The 19,876-nt window shown below is 48.2% G+C and overlaps 1 protein-coding gene across 4 annotated transcripts in view; it reads left to right on the top strand.

Annotated features, from left to right (window-relative positions):
• LOC107269684 (protein split ends) overlaps positions 1-19,876 on the top strand; it is a 49,059-nt gene that overhangs the window by 10,474 nt on the left and 18,709 nt on the right. For all 4 annotated transcript variants that reach the window (XM_025087022.1, XM_025087023.1, XM_015743817.2 and 1 more), the window contains exon 2: positions 18,339-18,632. In XM_025087022.1, coding sequence (XP_024942790.1) covers positions 18,339-18,632 — 294 coding nt within the window. The remainder of the gene's footprint in view (positions 1-18,338; positions 18,633-19,876) is intronic.

Genomic DNA, 19,876 nt, shown 5'->3' with positions numbered 1-19,876 from the left:
CCCCCCCCCGCCCCCTCCTCGGTCTCTCTCGCTCTATCTATCTCTATCTCTTTCGCTTATGCAGATGCGCGCGTCTATCTCTCTCTTTCTTTATATTCTCACCGGGCCAGGTTTACCCAAGGGAAATCGGTCTGGGATCTTTCCATCGATTACGATCGTCTCTCTCGGCTTCTTGGGCGGGACCTCCTGGTGCCAGCCGGCGGCGCTGGGCCACGTCTAGGTAGCAGAAGATACAGCGCGCGAGATCCTCACGATGTTTTTAGATCGGTCGCTGTCGTTGTTTTGTAGTTCAACGACACCGACGCCTTCACTTCCATCCATTTCTTCTTCTTCTTCTACTAGTTCAGTTCCGCCGACACTCCTGCCACGACGCTACCTTCACCGCGACTCTTTGCTTTCCATCTGTGTCTCGCTCCTTCTATATATATATATATATATATCTCCCACACACTTTCTTACGCACAAATCAAATCACTCGCTCGCTCCGTCCTTCGCCAGGATCCACCTCCGTCTTTTTCCCTACGCCTACCTCCCGCTTCTCTCTCTCTCTCTCTCTCTCTCTCTCTCTCTCTCTCTCTCTCTCTCTCTCTCTTCGCTACGTCCTCCATATAGAGCCACTCGCTTCTCTGTACTACTCCGCAGTGTGTTGTACCTGTCTACCCAACCTATCCAGGCTACCTGCCTGTGTCCAGGTTGGTACCTACTGCTTCGCATACATGTGCTCATTTATACCGGCACACGTACGTACCTCCTTCGCCCCGATCCGCCTACCCACTAAAAAACGCCGTCCAGATACGGAAGGAGCCACGCGGCCGTCTGGCTATACCCGGGGAATAAATATTCATAAGGGGATCTCCCGTCTCACTCCTCGCCAACAGTACTCAAGGTGTACACGACCCAGGACGAGACCGTCGACCAACCGTTCACCATCTTCCACCGGAGCACCGACTCTCCGGGCAACCGTCCTTTCTCATTGCCGAGCCGCTCCTATTGCCACGCCGGGGACTGGTAAAGGTTAAACGTCTTCGTCACCTCGAAACTGGGACTGCCTAATGGTCTCGTTCCTATCCGCCTCCACGTAACCTGTACGCACTTACGTGCCCCAGCTCTCTCGCTCCTGCATTTACTCGTTGACTTCCCTTTGTACCTTTTTCCTTATCGGTTAACTTGTTTTTTTCAACTTACACCTCCCTCCCACCCGCGACTCCCACGTTCATCGGTAACGGCTAAGAGGTCTCGAGGAACCTGGCCATCTCTTTGCTGCTTCTCCATTGGCTCTCCCCTCCCCTTCCCTGTAACCGATGCCGGGCGCCTCGTATCGCTTAAACGCGACGCCTCCCGACTTCCACCAGAGCGACTACCGGCTGGCCATGACACACTTAAGCTATCAAGAAGGACGGACCGAGCCGTTTCGATATTCCTTCTCTCCTCACTGTAAATCCCTTAATCGCTCGTGGACTTCGCTATCCGTTTCACACAAGCTACAAACTCGCACCCACTCGACGACCGCATCGACTTCTTTCGAATGTATTAAGTCGCTGTCGTAAGCACCTTCGTTTATGGTCGCCGAAATTAATCTTGAAAAATCGTGCCCTCTTCGTGTTTACTTATCTGGCCCCCCCTCCACTGATTACACTCGCGCGTTAGGAACCAACGTTCATTTTCGATCGCGCTTTTAACACAAGGTCAACAGCACTGCCACTACTGCGCACTATCACGTGGCTACTCTGGGATAGCCACACGCACACCGTTCACGTATTTACGCATCTGACGCACCAGTACTACGTGCAGAAAACACTGCGTACAATAGCTGTACGTAATTATTTATTTTACACTCGTCACTCGGACACTCAACGCATCCACGCGTTATCACTCGACCGCGGCTCGTTTAGGCCCCAGAATATTTGTTTGATTCCAAAGGTCCGTCGCTTAGAATATTCCACGTGCAAAGTTCTCGTACCGTCTTTCTTATCTCTACGTTCACGTACTCGATTATGACGCTGCACCGTGCTAATCAGTGTAACGCGCATTCGCGCCGGAAAGCAATGGGTACGAAGGAAAAGAACAATTTTCAATCGTCCAGCGGTTATGGCTATTGTTGTGGATCTTTGCTCGGGTTTACGGGCGGATAGAAATTTTTTCTTATGACGCCAACAATTCACGCTCGCTAAGCGTCCATTCTGATCCCGTCGTCAAACCACGTCGAAAAGTCCGGTAACGGATACCGGTCTCTCTGGGATCGATTACAACATCTCGATATCGTTCCCTGACTTCGTTTCTGTAATCAGCGACACGGCACGGAGTTATAATCATAATGATAATCACTTACAAGGAACACAGGGAATCCGTGGCTCTAGTATCGTGTACGTACGTCTGGTAAGACAGTCTCTCGTAATCGATATAGGTGTACGTAAAGTATGCACAAGGCCGCTCCCGTTATATTGTGCTCGTACGCGTGTATATAATAGAGCGGAAAATACATATATACCTATATACGTCTAGTTGACGGGGAAGCATATCGAGCCAGGTATGCCAACACACCGCCCTATCCTTTGGAATTCCTGCGCTCTTACAACGGCATTGCCATTCCTCCTCTGCATTGCAATTCTTTTTATACTTTGCACAAATCCCAGTTTGCTACCAGTAACGCTACTTCTTGGCCGCGTTATCTTGTCTATCCGACTGGCTTATAGGCGTAGTACGTATTTGCCTATCCTGCGCTGTACTTCCACTCCGCGTACTGTGTATGCTCGTATATCTCTTCTTACGAGATATATCTAGAGCGGAGACAACGTTATCGGGTCAGCGTATGGTAATCGGATGGCAGTATAAATCCTGTGGCGTGTATACCGAACAAAGAGACCTTTTTCGTACTTGACCTCGGTGCGCTGGCAGTGCTGTCTCTCTGTCCTTCTCTCCTGGCACCAGAAGATATATGAAAAAGTCTGTAGATAAGATTCAGACTCTAGCATTGCCAGTCGAGAGATTCGCATTGTATGCAGGGTACCGTTTGCACGTCTGGGCGTGCGCACGCGGAATTGGTTCGGGTGAGGTACACGATAATGAATTTTGACGTTTTGTGGATTACGATGATTCGAACGAATCGTGATGTTTTTTATTCGAGAGTATTATTTTAAGGATTAAATGCTTAAGTATGGCCGATTGTCGGATTCGAGTTAATCGTTGAAATTTTGAATTTGGCTGTACCTGCTGTGAGTGCGAGAGAGACGTACTTATGGGAGTTTCGCGCGCGTTAGAGAAGGATACCAAAGAAGAATTGAGCCGAAGTATGTCTCTCTCTTACTTACCGACGGGAGTACACGTAAGATCCCTCTCTCTCTCTCTCTCTCCCACTCGCAGCAGGTATAGAGGAAAGTCGATAGCTCATAAAGATTCGTGTTCCTCTTCTGTCGTCGCTCGATAAAATTGCTAACTTGGGGCATCGAACGCAGAAGAAGCTTCGCTTGCTTCTATCCCTGGAACGATTGAAGAAAATCGGCTCGACAAGAATTTTTTCACGTGTCAACTCTGTTCGATACGTTTGAGCCGCGTAGTATACGTACAGAGGACACGTACGCCAATGTCTCTGTGATCTAACGTCGTGCAACCTCAAGGCGGCGTCCCATTCTAACTATATCGTACACAACCCACCAGCCACGCGTAGTTGCCAGCGTCGGGTCGTATTCCCGTGTAGTCCGTTACGTAAGACTAGCCCGAGTGAATGAAACTGGCGGGAGTCCACAAAACGTTTTCGCGTCACGATATCTCGTGCAAACTACCAAAAACAAACATCGCAATGTGTGTCTGTCTCGATGTTGAACGAATCGGGAGTCTCTGCCGTAGCGTTACGTACGCATTATAGCCGGGGGTCAGAAAAATATGTGTTGCCTTTGTGGGTAAAAGTTTTTCGGGATAGGCGTCGCTTTTTTGTACAGGCGCAAGAGAGACGTAAAATGCAAAGAAAGTCGGCCGGCCGTTCGTCTCTCTCCTGAAATACAGTTCATAAATGAGAGCGTCTCGCGCACGTTCTGTATTCCCGCTTCTCTCTCTCTTTTCTGTACGCTGTCTGTCGCCTGTACATGCAGGGTCGTATATTTCGGAACGGACAGTACAGCACGGCCGCGCGACGCAACGTTGCCACACGCAGGCGGTGACTCCTTGCTTCGACTGCTGTCGGCGTTCGTGCACTGTACTTGCGTACCGTGCCTTAGCGGACTGTCTGCCTGACGGAACACTATACTCCTGCCAGGCAGAGACACCGGGAACACGTATCGCGACGCGAGACACCGATTGCGGCATGAAGCCTTAAGCGCGGAGCAGCTTTGACGCGTATATAGATATACTAGGCGCAGGTGTACGACGATATACGTTCTCCGCCACTATCTATGCACATTGGAATGTCCAGCTATTATACCGGGGAAGAACGCCTACTGTATGACCTGAGACTCTTTTAAAAGTATCACGTGTACTTTAGGCGTGAGTGAAGAAACTTTTTTTCTCGCATAAAGCCCATGCGATCGTAGACACAATTCGGTTGGACGTAGGATTCCATTTATGATTCGTACGGAGCACAGCGTATGACTCAGTGCTTCGCAGAATTGATTGGTTTGCTTACCCGCGGCTGTGGCTGCTCGTGACTGTTTGTAAAAACGTGGCGTTTCTCTTTCCTTGTCAAGCATTGTTGATTCCTGCGAGGGAACGAGAGATAATCTCGAGAATAAATAATGATCCAGGAAAGGAGCTATTATCTTTGTTATCGTTGCCAGAGACTCGTTGGGCCTGTGTATTTCAGAGTAGCGTCGTCGAGTGGCGCAGTAAATAGCGGATCCGAGATACGAAACGGTGGTGCCGCGGTGTGCCAGGTACACCAGGTATAAAACCCAGCCGGTCGATCGGTCCGTGAGTCACTGTGCGTGGTCATGTGCTGTTACGTACGTGCTGCACGGCGTAGGACGACACGCGGATGGGAATGACTTGGCAGAACGCCATCCTCACGGCGAGCCGCCTGGTCTTTAAGCCTCGAAGAGGAGGCTCTGTTTCGTCTCTCTTTGATTCCTTCTTTCTTGATGGCCGCCTCTCTCTCGTCTGTACGGACGAATACTGGTATAGATGTCTCTTAGAGATATAGCTACCACGTGCACGTACACCCTCGTGGTAGGGATCCCTTAGAGAGCCAGTCTGACAGAAGTGTTTGAGGATTCTAATCTTTGCCATTCCTGTATATAGTATTATGTGCATACGTATATCTAAGACTAGATTCTTAGGGTTGATACTTAAAAAAAAAAATGAAGATAGCATTTTTCGTCTGTGTTATATACATATTGAGGTTTATGTATTGCACGTATATAGTAGGATAATACAAGGATCCCCGGTACAGTCCAGCTCATTTCGGTTGGTCGATTTTTATCTTGGAAATTCCTAAATTTAACTCGAGTATCTGCATGGATATTACCGGCAAAGAGTAAGGTGGTGGAAAGAAAGAGAGTAAGTGGGAGAAAGAGGGAGAGAGTCGAGCAGTCTGCGGCTCGTTGGATGTCAGCTATATAGGTATGAGCAGTGCTATATAGGGTTGCTTGGATGAGTTGGTGGACGAGGACGAGGATAAGGACGTGGAGGTTGAGGAAGAGCGAGAGAGAGCGAGTGGGTGATTTAGTAGAGGGAACGAGAGAAACGGGAATTCCGTGTGCGCCGGGCGCCCGGGCGGCCCGTCACTCCAAGTCACGGAGTTGGGCTGGGTCGAACTCGTGAGGGGTTGCGAGGGCCAGAGTAGGGTCGGTCGGTCTAGAAGTGGTGAGGGATGCCGTTGGGCTCTGAGCCACGAATCCATTCTCGACCCTTCCACTTCGCCATCCGGCTTGTCTGTGGTCCCTTCGGGCTCTCAGGGCCGTCACGGGTATCCCGTGTATATTCCTGCCGTACCCGAAAATTATCTCTCGCTCCCTCCTTCTCTCTCTCTCTCTCTCTCTCTCTCTCTCTCTCTCTCTCTCTCTCTCTCTCTCTCTCTCTCTCTCTCTCTCTCGCTCTCTCTCTCTCTGTCGCACGCAGTCCCTTCGTCTACCTATCTAGAGATCTAACCTTACAATTTCCTTGGAAACTAACTTCCTCCTATCGAGCACGCGCTGTTCCTACTTGCAATACGTTAAGTTTCTCCTATTCGTCCTAACGGTATCGACTATGTGTACACTTATATATAGACAAGCATATATATATACACGCACTATCTACGTCTTAGGATAGTGGCACGCGACATCCTATTCATTCGGTTGTCGTGGCACCCTGGCTAAAGGTTGCCTTGGCGACCAATCGTTAGACCGCATCTCCTGTCACCTCCATTACGTACATTCAAAGAAGCATATGCTTTTTGAACATCCACGTATCAATTTATTCATTTAACCAGCCAGTTTTACACAGTCTCCGTGTCTCATCGGCATGTGGGATTCGCAGGTCTGCCCGTGCTTCTCTCTCCATTCACGAGAAATAATGCAATTCTCAACTGCTTACTGCCACCTATATACACACCCGAGAGATCCGAACGCTGTAGAAATTTCTTCATAATAAAATTGCTCCCGACAAGCAACGCAACGCAGGGGAACACAAACAGCATCCAAAGTCTCCCAAGGCTGTCCGGAACTCACGGCCTTGCTCGCGAGACCAGTCTCTTTTTCGGTAAGCCTGCCAGGCCAGCCAGCCAGTCAGTCAGTCAGGTAGGGAAGCGACCGTCATGCCGTCGTAACCGTCAGACCGTCAGGCAGCCCCGACAGCCGGTCGATATACCGCGGCGTTGCCGAGTGAACCCTGCTTGCTCACACGCGCTCCGTTTCTCCAGGATCATCCCCCCTTCCCCCCTCCTGGCCATTCTGACCCTTCACCCTTCCTTCTCGCAGCTCCCCTCAAACCTACTCGTCCTCGTGCTACCTACTCCACCTCCTCCTCCCACTTCAGCACCTTTTACCTCCTCTTACTCCAACTCCGACTCCTCCACTTCCATCATCAGGACCCTCGTCCTCTTCCTCTTCCTCCGGCCCTCAAGCAAGACTGGTTAAATTTTGTCCGTCCTACGCGAAGCTCGCTCACCGGTACGCCTCTACTCGACTAACGGACAGTAGTTTACCATTGGCAATTATGCACAGCAGTTTCCAAGCCCTTTATATATATATCCCCAGGAACGTTCGTCGAGCGACCTTGTATTTATTTACGTATCAAAATATCGCCCGAGCACCCAGTGATCTTCGCCTATATACCTACATACGTACGTGAAACATAGGAGCGACTGTGGCATACTTCTATATATACATATATACAAGCTACTGCACGAAACCCTTATAACGTATTCATTTAACTCTTCTCTCCGTAGACTTCTTTATTGCTCAAGTTAAATTATTCCTACTCGAGCACTATGCGTGGGCATCCTCTTGCACTGGATCTGCCTTCTCTGTCCAGGGACCCTATAAACTACGGCACTGCGTAATCACGTTATTACACAGTCATCGCGTATGCACAGTCAATTGCTACGTCGTAGTTTCGCCTGTTTAGCATCAGCCTATAGAAACGGGCTTTCCACCAGTTCTTATCGATACGCCTGGACGACATGCACGTTACGCGCCACTGTCCCTGAAGCCTGCAAGGGCAGATGTATACCAACGATAAATAAATGCTCGGAACATTAACAATGCATCGCACGGTCGGGCTATCTATAGCTAGTACATATATAAATGAATTAGTACATATTGACTGTACGCCGTGCATAGGCAGTGACAGTCGGTCAGTCAGTCAATCAGTCTCTATACAGCGCTTCACGACAGGCACGTACGTACAAGTCTCCAACATTTCGCCTCCATCTAACCCGTCGCAAAGCGTGGTAAAACGTCGAATGGCACAGACCTCTCCAGATTCGATTCTATTACCAACCCTCCGCGTAGGTACATGGCGCGCGTTCCACATTTGTTCTTGGCTGCCTATTGGACAGAGGGGTTGGCATGACTGACTGGCTCGCTGTTCTCTGTCGGCTGGACTGAATACGTAGTATATATATATATATATATATATATATATATATATATATATATAGTATGGTAAAGGTTACGCGCACTTATATACACCCCTCTGCTATTTTACGCTGAATGCCTGTCCTATCAGCTTTGAAGGAGCCTTTCCGATCCTCCATTGGGATATATAGATATACGCGTGCATCTATCGTAAGTAAGGATACGTCATGCACGTATATGAACTGTAGTACGTATCGGTGCGTAGGTATTTTTTTTTCTCCACGTTCCTGGATATATACTGCTCCAGGAGTGTGCGCGCTGTGTAAATGGGGTACGCTCTACCACCCTCGCTCCAGACATCGACCGGTCCAAACCCTCCCTCCTGGTACCCCCCCCTCCACCATACTCCTCGGCCTATTCTACGCCACCACCCCCTGCTTTTCCCTCGTGCTCCTTTTACCGTCTCTTCTCTCTCTCTCTCTCTCGTACTTTCTTTCTGTTATATACGTACGTACTGGCCTTCTCTCTTTCTCATTTCTTCTTTTTCGGCTTTCCTTTCTCTCGAGGATATTCTATCGATGGCGTCATACCTCATAGCTTTGGCTCCTTTTTATACGCCAATCCCTTTAGACGGGGCAGGATATAGCACACCCCCTTCAGTCCCCCCCCCGTCCCCCGTTTGTCCCTTAGAGTCGGTAAATAACATTCAAGGCTTCTCCCGTTTCTACGTCGTACGCAATACTGCGTAGGAGGATGCCTGTTTTCAGACCCTTGACATTCTGTTGAATTTAAAACATTTTTTTTCATACTTGCCTCTTTTCTTTCAAGTCACTCTTTTTACGTTACTTTTCAGTGCTCCGACGATAATCTCTCGCGTCACGGGTCCCCGCTATCGAGTCTGTCTCAATGATATTCGCGTACGTCCCTTCGCTAGAGAAGCGTCGGTCGGCCGTATGTTAGATTCATGCGTTACGCGGTGCACGAGGTCCTTCGCGCAGGAGTGAAACAATTGTTGCCCAGTTAATATCCACCTGTTGCACGCTTAAGGCGTATTCTGATAGTGTCTGGAGTCTCGGGGATGGGATCGATGGGATTCAAAAAAGATAGCACGATAATCCATAAGTACTTACCCTCGATGGAAAATATCCCGCAGAGCTTAAGACTCGACGCTCTCGTGACGTCGACCGACCAAAAGTTTACAAGTTTCCCGAGTCCTGGCTAAAAGTTCACGTATGAATATTTAACAGCCAGAACCATCGCGTGTTCGGCCATTGACGTACATACGTATGTAAAGGTTCTATCTTGTTGATTTTTTTTTTTATATATTTTTTCCTGGAATTCTAATAAGCCCTCTCCACGAAATCAGCAGAGTTCACCTTTTAAAAATACCTGTCACTCTGCTATACCTGTCGCATGTCAGGCGCTACGGGAATCAAGAGAGAGAGAGAGAGAGAGAGAGAGAGAGAGAGAGAGAGAGAGCGAGCATTCTCACGAGACTAAACTTGAAACTTCATCGAAGTTACGTAACCTCACTCTCGAGGGATACACAGGCGTATGGTATATCTATATATGGAAAAGTACGGCGAACTCGCTTGCGTGCTTGCGAGTCGTGAGTTTAAAGCTTTTTCTCTTTTTTCTTTCTCTCCTTAATTTTATTCGTCCTGTCCGCAAAGCTGTCCCAGGTACCGTTACGTCGCCCGGGTTGAGCCTCTGCGCTTCTTGTTCCACGGATGCGCTTACTGAATTACGTCGTGAGGGCAGAGACACGACTAGGTTCACGGTCCTTGGACTTTAGACATTCCGTAGACTTATTTACGACCGTCCTGGACAGTCGAATCTCTTTCTAATATGATTTTCTCTTTGTGTTTCAGGTAAGGAATATATCCCCTGCAGTGCACCCTGTACCGTACGGGACGCAGGGATACACTCATACCTTAGACCAGTGTCAGGGTTCAGGTACTCTTGGTGAAAGTGACATCAGACACTATCCCGAAGGGATAAGCCAAGAAAGTGGGAGTCCACCTTACGTTCTAAAGACAAACAAGACAGAAGCGCACGTACTTCAGGATTTAGCAGTGCTTCCGTTTCGAATCGCAGAGTTCGAATATTTTGAGTGATTATTTTTTTAGGACTCTTTTTTTTAAACCTCGACTCTCCTCGCCGATATGAACTACCTTTTTTATATTTATTTTAGAAAGTCAAGTTTCGCTGACACTAAAATATTCGTTTTCGTGCACAAAGTATAGAAGCACGATTCGCCTGCCGTTTAGACAGTCCGATGCGAGGTTAATCGTGCCTGCAGGAATCCAGCCGATTGATATGGCATCATGGGTAATTCAAAGTATACGTTAAGAGTCACTGGATTATTATCACCTCGTCGAAATTCAAAACGACTGATATAATGGGGGTCTGCCAGTACCGGTACACATATATGTTCATGTATATAACAGGGACTCTGGTTAACGAGGGACAAGGTGAAGGTAGAATGGTACATAATACGTCACGTCGACGAGTCTTTAAAAGGTGGGTACCGCCGCGTCGATACGCACGTCGTGTGTGACTAATACACGCAACGGCAGTCGCGCACGCCATGTACATATACGTCGTGCAATAAAGTAGCTCGCGCGCGAACGATTGAATTTCATTTCGCAGAATTCGTGATAGACGTGAAAGTAGTAAGCATGGTCTCTAGTCTCTTAGGGGTCGTCGACCTTACTTCATTATACCTATACTATAATATATATATATATATATATATATGTAATACATGCTGTCCAGACTCTCGCGTTACGAGATACAACTTTAAACGGGCCAAAACACCAGGCGGGAATTACTCCATGTCGAAATAATGCTGGGCAAGCGGTAACGTTAGGCAAGCGACATTCCCTCGACGGCGCAATCACTGCGTGTCTTAAAGTTTTGATAAAAATTATACAGGGCCGTACATGCACTGTCGTTAACCCGCTTCATCAACTGCCTTGCGTACCTCTCGTATTACGTATCCGTCTTTATTACTTCTGTATGCGCCGTTCCTGTATAAGCGTCATAGACACCATTTTCGTACTGAGGCGAACGATAACGACCGGAAGTAGATATACTCCGGTCAACTACGTGGCTCAAGTTCACTTACTGCGCGCATGTATACCTTCCTCGATAGGCGGGCTACCTCATGGGTTATACTATCCTGGTCGCAGTGCGCAGTTGGGTGTACCCGTACAAGGACAGGAGGAATGGGATGTGTGGTATAAGAGGAAAAGAAAAACAATGCCCAGATAGTAGATCAGGCAGAAAACATTATACAGGAAGAGCAATGGTTGTTTATTTGGAGCGTCAGCCGAGGAGAATCGCCATTGCTGTATCTTAGTACAGGCTCCCCGTAGTTATATACGTAGGCACGGACGACGAGTCTTCTGGATTTATTCAGCGCCTTGTTCCTACTCGCAATTTTCTCATCGGTACCAGCCAGCGATTCTCTTTATGATATGGGTAACCTTCTGCTCGTATTCTAGGCAGGTCATCTCGTAGAAGCGTCTTTTGTCTTACGAAATGACCGATCGAAACCGTTCTGAATATTTTTACTCGACGCTTAGGACGATCGTGAAGAAACAATGTGCTACGTGTAACGGCTTTGGCTCCTGCTTCGGATATGTCTACGTCCTCAGGATGACCGAGGGCTGCACATAAACACGCTAATATAAGGTGCGGTCTGTACTTAATAACCCAGACTACCGTTACTCTCTTGTGTTAGCTGGAACATAACCTCACTTTTTCTTCTCTTTCTCAAATCTGACACGTGGCGCCACGTCCAATAACGTTACGCAGGTCGAATCTCTTAACTTGGTAGGCTTATCGGTAAACGAGCCCACATGTATACACACTGGTATGCCTAATTTGGATTACTAACGGTGGTATCAGTACAGGGGGAACACAGCCTGGTGAAAATTCGACGGTAACAAGTTTCAAGTGAGTTTTCATACGTGCGTCGAAGAGTAACGGTACTTTTCCCGTCGAGCACTGCGAGCACGCTGGCTGACGTCATTCGCTTTAATTATCATAATACATATGGCTTCTTGGATTTGTTTTTTTTTTTTTCCATGGTACGCCAGGGCTCTGCGAAGGAGAAGGGAAAACAGGATTACAGGGCGTTTAAAAATTCTTACAATTTTGCCATGGGTTTATGACAGCTTGCAGAGACAGTCGGGTCGACCGTTACAACTTGTATTTAATTTTCTTTCTGCACTCTTGTTCTTCTATCCGCAAGAAGGTTGCCTGCCTCCGTGGAAGCTTCTGCCGTATGTCCTATCGCGAAAAACGATCTCGTGAAAACGAAGGTGCAGTCGACAGTGGCTCCCGCTTCCGAATGGCCCGTTAGAATGAGATTGGCTCTTCGATATACGTCCAGTGCACGATGTTTTGCACGAGGTGCCAACCCAGCGGCTCTGTATACGTAGAACCTCCTGGCGTAGGTACCGGGGGACCAGGGGAGCAGCACAACGTCCGTGGTCCAACGGAAGCAAAAAGCTAAAAGAGAAATAGCGGATCCAAGTTACCTTGTGAACTCGACTTAATACACAGGTGTACGGACGCTGTTGCCAAATCGTAATAATACTTTCACAAAATTTTCTCCGGTTCATTGTCAGCCGCAGAAGTCTGGTTACGTCGTGCAGGATATATTTAGGGCGAATACTTCTTTTGTCGTTGCGTTTCCATGAGCCGGGAACGACTTGCGAGAATAGGAAAAGTGATATCCGACGTTTGGAATTGGGACTGCCGCCAGGAACCTGGACGTCTCGAATGCAGGAAGTCCTTTTCCTGTTTCGTGTTACGTTCCGCCGTCCTTACTCCTTTTCGGTCTCACCTCAATATACCCGGGTCTTTATGTCGTCGTCTTTATGCCAGTATTATTTCAGGAGAGTCAAAGAGACCGAGAGGGAATGCGAGAGGAATGAATGTGTACAAGGAACGCAAATACAATGGGAATGTCCATTCTTATACCGATGAAAGAAAATCGTCTGACGTCGCGTGCACGTAGTCCGACAGACGATGAGCGACATTCTTAATTTACACGTTGAAATTCTTACGCTGTAATACGCTTTCGAAACTATCAGAAGACTAATGTGTATATGAATACCGCGTGTACACGGATGTACGTGGTGGTGCCGTTCTCATTGGCATATATGTCGTTCTCATATGATCAAGAGAATGTTTAGCTAGAGTGTCACCGTTTCCGCCTTGAACCGCGAATCGACAAGGTACACATATGCGTACATATATATATGTATATATATATATCAGGGTCGTTACCAGCGTCACGTTTGTCGAGTAGCAATCGCGTTAACAAAACTTCCCAGCATGACATTCCACGTTCCTTTTTTATTTTCCTGTTATGCTGTCTCCTTCTCTTTCTCTGTTACAGCTACAGTACACAAGGGCGTTATTATTATTCACTCGTTCTCGTCGTTGCGAAAGAGACAAACTTAAATGCAATATCTGAAACTGTGTTTGCATGCGCATGCATACGTTCCATAGCTATCCGTGCCCTGACTAGGATGGACGAGTAGGGTTGCTGTTTTTCTTCGTTGGGACTTTGCACCGGCTTTGCACGCTCGTCTCGAGCAGCAGCAGCATGACGCCGTCGGACGGTTTGGGGGACAAACGAGTTGACAGTGGTGGAGGAGGGACTCTCTCTCTGACAGGGAACGAGGGGGAGAGAGAGAGAGAGAGAGAGTAGGCACTGGGTAGAGGGCTTGGGAGGAAAAGCGGGTAGGGTCTGGGACACGAGGAAGGATATTCGGTTGGCTGGTGGGGCTAGGAGGAGAACCCGGAGTGCCACGGGGACAGGAGGTGGGAAACAGGGCGTCAGCTGCGGGGTAAAAGGCCAGGAAGGAGGGTAGGGTAGAGCTGAGTCATAGCGCTGTTGCCACGTCGAGCCACTGAGTCTTCTTCTACGTTAGTAGCTACATTTGCTACAGCAGGGAGTACTCTCGTATTCCTGGTTGCTGGTGCGCGGCTTCTTCTTCTTGTTCTTTCTATTACTATTTTACCAGTACCATACCATACTACTACTACTACTACTACTTATACTTCTACTCTTCACGGGTACCTCCTTCTAGTTCTTCTGGTAGTCTCGTTGGGCAGCGGCCTTTACGCCTCTGCCGAGCAGCCGACTTTTATCGTCCGACGAGATAGCGACTTTTGATCCCCTTCCTCTACTCCTCCCACGGGCATCCCCGTCGGCACCGCCACTCGTCTCGTCTCGTATCTGGAGCTAATAGGCCATTTCGGACTCCTCGGCCACTACTGCGTAGCTGCTACGCACACGAGGTCGCCCGGGAGACCCTGGGGATTCTGAACAAAAGGTTATACACCAAACCCATACTTCTCTATTGGACTATTGGCGCGGTATGCGTTTATTCAGCGCCAGGAACCTTCATCATCCGGGAACCCTAACCTCTTCCCATTGGATTTTGGATTCAGTTATATATATGTACGCGCATACATACACACATACACAGGCATTATACGAATTCGCAACCTAGTAGGAGCACTATCGACCTCTCTGTTTCCGGCTGATCCTCTATCTCCGTGTCTCTCTCATGCCGTCTATCTTTCTCTCTCTCCCCACGGACTCTCAAGCGTATTGATCTCTCGGTCACTTCGCATTTCAAGCCTGGAAGGACGATTCCCAGTTGTCCGGTCGTCGCCAGTAACCACCATTTGCAAAAAGTTAATTCCTACCGACTTCCGTCGCTCGTTCGAATCTCTTGCTACGTCTGAGCCACAAAAAAAACGGTCTACAAGAAATATACAAAAGCACCATAATACGTATGAACGTTACGCTCTCTAGAACGTACGGAATCGTAACACGTTCCTCCTCGCGGATGGGATAATCGTGCCAGGGGTAGCCTGACTGTGACTCCGACTGTATCAGCTGTACGCGGCCAGTCAACGACTACCAAAAGTGGAAAGCGTAGAGATCTGACCTAGAGTCTTCAGGTTTATTAGAGACACATACTAGCGCTGATATCATCATAAGTCAACATAAGTCATATGCAGCCTGAGAGCGAGTCTTCATCGAGTAAAATTCCTCGACTAGCTATACGTGCCCTGTGGTGGTGTCTCTCCTGTCGTCGTCGCCGTCGTCGTCATCGTCGTCGTGAGCGCCAGTGGTGGGGAGTCACTCGACGAGGACAACGTCGTTGACGACGATGCGGCCCGCTGGCCAGCCAGTCACTCAGCCAGCCACCGTGGCACTTTTCTCCTTCTCTTTGCTGTACTCTAACCTCTCTTTCCCACTCTCTGTTCCCCTTACCATAATACAGCTCCTCAACTCTCTACTCCAGAATCATCCTCTCCACGTATCACGACCCTATCCTCGTATCTCTCTTGCAGTTTCCTTGACTGCATTATACGTAAGTTAGTCCTAGGTCTATGTGTGTGCATTCCTCGATGTGTGTATAGATTACTGGCTCTATATTCCGGGCGCTCTGCTAACAGTTTCTGTCTGATGTTCCGTACCCGGCGCTGCCCCTTCTAAGTTGCCATTCTTCGGGGTCGTCCATTCGACGCGTGCGTCAACGAGCCCCGCACACACAGCACCCACAGCGATAGCAAAGGGCGTACACAGTGTGCATCCGCCTTTACGTGGCTCGTGTATATATGTAATTTAGCGATATAGATAGAGAATGGTAGAAGAGACTGTGGTAGTGGAGGCTGTTGGTAGGATTACGTGTCGGTGAGACAGTACCAGTATATACACACATAATATGTATAGGAAGCGCGAGCGCGAGAGGTAGGGAGGGAGCAGGGAACAGGCGAGCAGGGGCTCCCGCAGCCGAGCCGTTCAGAGCTCTCGGATTCTCGACTCTCACGCAAAGGCACTACGCAGTTTCAAAGTAAAGCCTGCGTCGTGAGGTACATACGTGGCCCGTCCTCTCTCGGTCACTGTTCACTTTTTACATCCTTTATACCAGAGATTACAAGACGTATTGCTCTCCGGGCATAACTAATCTGGTGGTTTCTGGTGGTCAGGATACCATACACCACGAGCACTACTTCGCAGATGGAACAAGATATAGGAATAATCACGACTGATTAAACGTCCTCTGATTCTCTCATCCATGCCTCGTTCTCCCACCTAGCCTAGTGACTAGAGAGATGGATTGTCAATGGTTGCTCTGTATGTATCATCCGGAACGGAGGATCTCTCTACCTACCGAGGTTGGCTAATATAATGCACCAGGGTCGTCCTCTCGGTCGTTTTACTTGAGGATTCTTTTGGTGGAACGTGAGCGGAATAACGGATTCCTTCAGTGAGCTTCGAGGAGAATTTTGTAAATGGCGTCTTCGACAACTCGGAGAAGAGATCGGATGTCATCGTAGAGGACGGACTCGTAACCTCACTCTTTCAATTCTTAGATTGCTGTAGTTTAACCATAATCATTCCTCGGCGGGATTCTCATTGCACACACGGCTATTCGGGAGAGGCGAGACGGTAGGAACCAGGAGAATCACGAGACCGAGACGCGAGAGAGCGGACCCGCTCATGTTCGTGCTGCTTGGCGAACCCCGCCCTATATATAAGCAGCTTTTCCGTTAGTAGTTGGTGCGCCATTATAATGAAAATGCAATGGCGTGTAGCCATTGCTTGCGTTTCAGGTTCGACATCGATCCGAAAAAGCTAGGTGCGTGATAAAGCTCGGCTTCACCCCGTGGGGGCAAGCTTCTTTCGATTCTCGAAGCTTTCTTTCTCTCTCTCTCTCTCTCTCCCCATGTAGGTCTATCTCTAATTCTGCGTCGAATCCGGACGCCCTGTGGCGTCGCGCCCCGCTCTCTTTCTCTCTGTCTCCCTTCTCCCTGCATTACCCCTGCGTATATTTCTCTCTCTCTCTCTTTCTCTCTTTAACTGCGTATGTAACAATACCGACGATAATCTCTAGGATTCGCCGACAGGAAATTCCCCCTCCTCCTTCCCCCAAAAAAAAAAGAAAACCAAAGTACACGTATTTCAGGAACGATCCAAAACGAGGAATTAGCTTTTCCCAGATGTAAGAGTCCTGGATCTTCTAGCAGGAGAGCAGGCGAGCGAAACGAAGATACGTGCAACTCGCGCGAGTAGAAGCGGGCGACTCCCCGGGAGAAACCCAAGCCGGGCAGGTCGCCGCGCCTGCGCATAAGACGTTATCCCCCACTCTTACTTATTGGAACGAGGAAAGCTCACACTACCATAGCTTTGTGTCAGTATCTCATACGACCTCGAAGCTTTGGTATGTATGCATTCTATATGCTGTGTTGCCTGGTTCCCCCACTATACCCGGTGAGACCAGCGTTTTCAGCAGTTATACCACCAGTATACTCCCTCTTCGGTATCCTCATGGCTATCCCTTCCTATAGACTCGCGTTACTTTACCTTCACCCCTCCCCTCTCCTCAGACTCGTTTATACGTATCTCTCCGAAGAATCCCCACCGTGCCTCTCTCTCTCTTCCTTCCTTTCCATCTCTCTCTCTTGGACATTCTGTATCAGCTCTCTTGGCATAGCGTAGCTGAACGAGCACCCGTCATCATGGCCTCTCGGCAAAAACATCCGAGCATTTTTATTATCTTTATGGATCGAAGCGCTGACGAAGTTTTGACCATTAACGACGGTCTGCTATTCGTTTCGGCGATGACGCAGGTTAGAGGAGGTACCTGCCTGAAATATTTGCCGATCCGTTCTCGCATACTTTCCTGAATGACTGTACTCTGGGTTAATAATCGTCAATTCCTTGTGCACGATTCTCACGAACGCGACAAGAAGTCTTCTACGTACGTTCTCAAGAAATGCCTGACATTTTCTTCGCGTTGACTTAAGGTTAGGCGCCGTTGCGTTATCCAAACCCGTGATTTTCATACCATTTACGGATATCCCATGTACGTGTCGTCCACCGGAAACGGACTGTACTCTGTCATATTTAACTGAAAACTACTCCACGAATGAAGCATATAAACAATCCCTATAGTCCATTGTTAAAAACAATACAGAATGCAGAACTGGCTCACCTGGATATCCTTAACCCATATAAAACATATGATAGCCACATAAAATTGCCGTCACTCCAGCGCATATGCGACGGGCACGAATCGATCGTCAACCCTCACTGACGCGTATAAATAAACATTATCGCAGGTACCGATCAGGTAAAAGAATCAGGCCACCTCGTTCTGGTACCTATGTGTCGTCACCCAGTTAAATCGGTTACAGGGTGACATTCTCAGTAACTCAATAAACCAATATTCAAGAGAAGAGTCTCGAGCTATACCTCTCATAACTTAAATAACTAAACCCAGCCCCTTTCTTTTTCATTTGCTCCAGGTATGGACGCGTGCAGAGCGTCAAGCTGCTGCCACGGGGCGAAGAGTGCCCCGTGGACGGGAGTTCCGGAAGTACCCTTGGCGATGGTAACGAGGGCGGTTCCGGTTCCGGTTCTGGGGGTGGAAGTGGTTCTGGGAGTACGACGAGCACCGGGGGTGCATCAGCGACGGTGGCGTTCATGGACATCAAGTCCGCTGCGAAAGCACATGCCACGGAACATACGTTGGACGAAAGAGCCCTCACAACACAGTACTACGAGCCACAGCATCTTCAGCATAGGTTTCCCTCACACGGGTAGGTACTCCATTATCATTGACCTATTTCAGACATTTTATGGTATCACGAGTGGGCGTAGATGACCAATGGCGAGCTTGCTAACCCGGGTTAGCCAAATGCTGCCAAATAGGACGTGTTATTCGCCGTGGTACTATATGCGTATATACGCCCGGTACTAGGTACACGCATGTCCACATATGCCTAATAAACATAATCGAGCAATTTACGTAGTACATTACCAGGTAACAATCGATGAGTCACCGAGCTACGATAAATTGATAGGGAAGAAAGAAGACTGCTCGGTAATCTTTATTAGAGGCTATTTGGGGTTACCATAGGGAAATTCGTTAGTCTTGATGTTCATTATTATCATTCTTTGATGTACGGTCTGCAACGAAGCAAATGTTTTCCTCTTTCTTTTCAAATATTTCGACCTGCCTTCGATGTAACTACAGTTCGGTGTGTGCAAACCCTTATCCTATTTCTACCTGTATACGTCTCTGTCCGTCCGTTACGCACTGGTCTGGCTCTTAGTGTGCAATATCGACACGCTTATAAAAGGAACGCCGGTAATTGAGACCGTTTAAACGTGAAGTGAAGATTGTGGTAAAAGATAGGACGAGGCGGTGGTGCGTCAGGATCGCGACGAAGAGAGGAACACGTAGAGGGACAGAGACAGAAATCAAAGAGAACGAAAAGGAATTTAAACGGTGACTGTGAACAGTGTGCAAAACAGTGTCAAGTTTTACGTCGTGCATCGTTCAGCGTCTCTGCGCTCGTGGCGAACTACCCAAGATGGATACAGTGTTGGAATACAGTGAGCTGGATTATCGCGAAAGAAATAAGAAAAGCTACGATTAAACAGTGCCGTTTGTGTATTTAATAATTATAAGCGGGAAAAACAAAACCTACGCGGGATGATATCGGTAAGTACGGTAAATGACTGACTGTGCTTTTATTAAATTATTTTTTCTCTTACCGTCTCTCCCCCCTCTACTTCCCAATCTCATCCTATTTAATGCAGACCGTACGAGTGTCTCGGTAGTACTGAATTATTTCAAGATAAATACGTTACCTGGAATATTCGCGTATTTAACGTTCTGAGGACTTTGATTAAGAACTTTTGAAAATTAACCTACCAGACTTTCTTATCTTCTACAACTGTTACACGGTTCATGACCCTACCTCAGGAATATGATCCAGCGACATTTAAGTACGTCCCTGAGAATATCTTATCTCGTGCTTCTCTAGTATCAGGTGGC

The sequence above is a fragment of the Cephus cinctus genome, unplaced genomic scaffold (assembly GCF_000341935.2).
Source record: "Cephus cinctus unplaced genomic scaffold, Ccin1 Ccin1_scaffold0689, whole genome shotgun sequence".
NCBI lineage: Eukaryota > Metazoa > Arthropoda > Insecta > Hymenoptera > Cephidae > Cephus > Cephus cinctus.
This window is presented reverse-complemented; position numbering and strand designations above follow the sequence as displayed.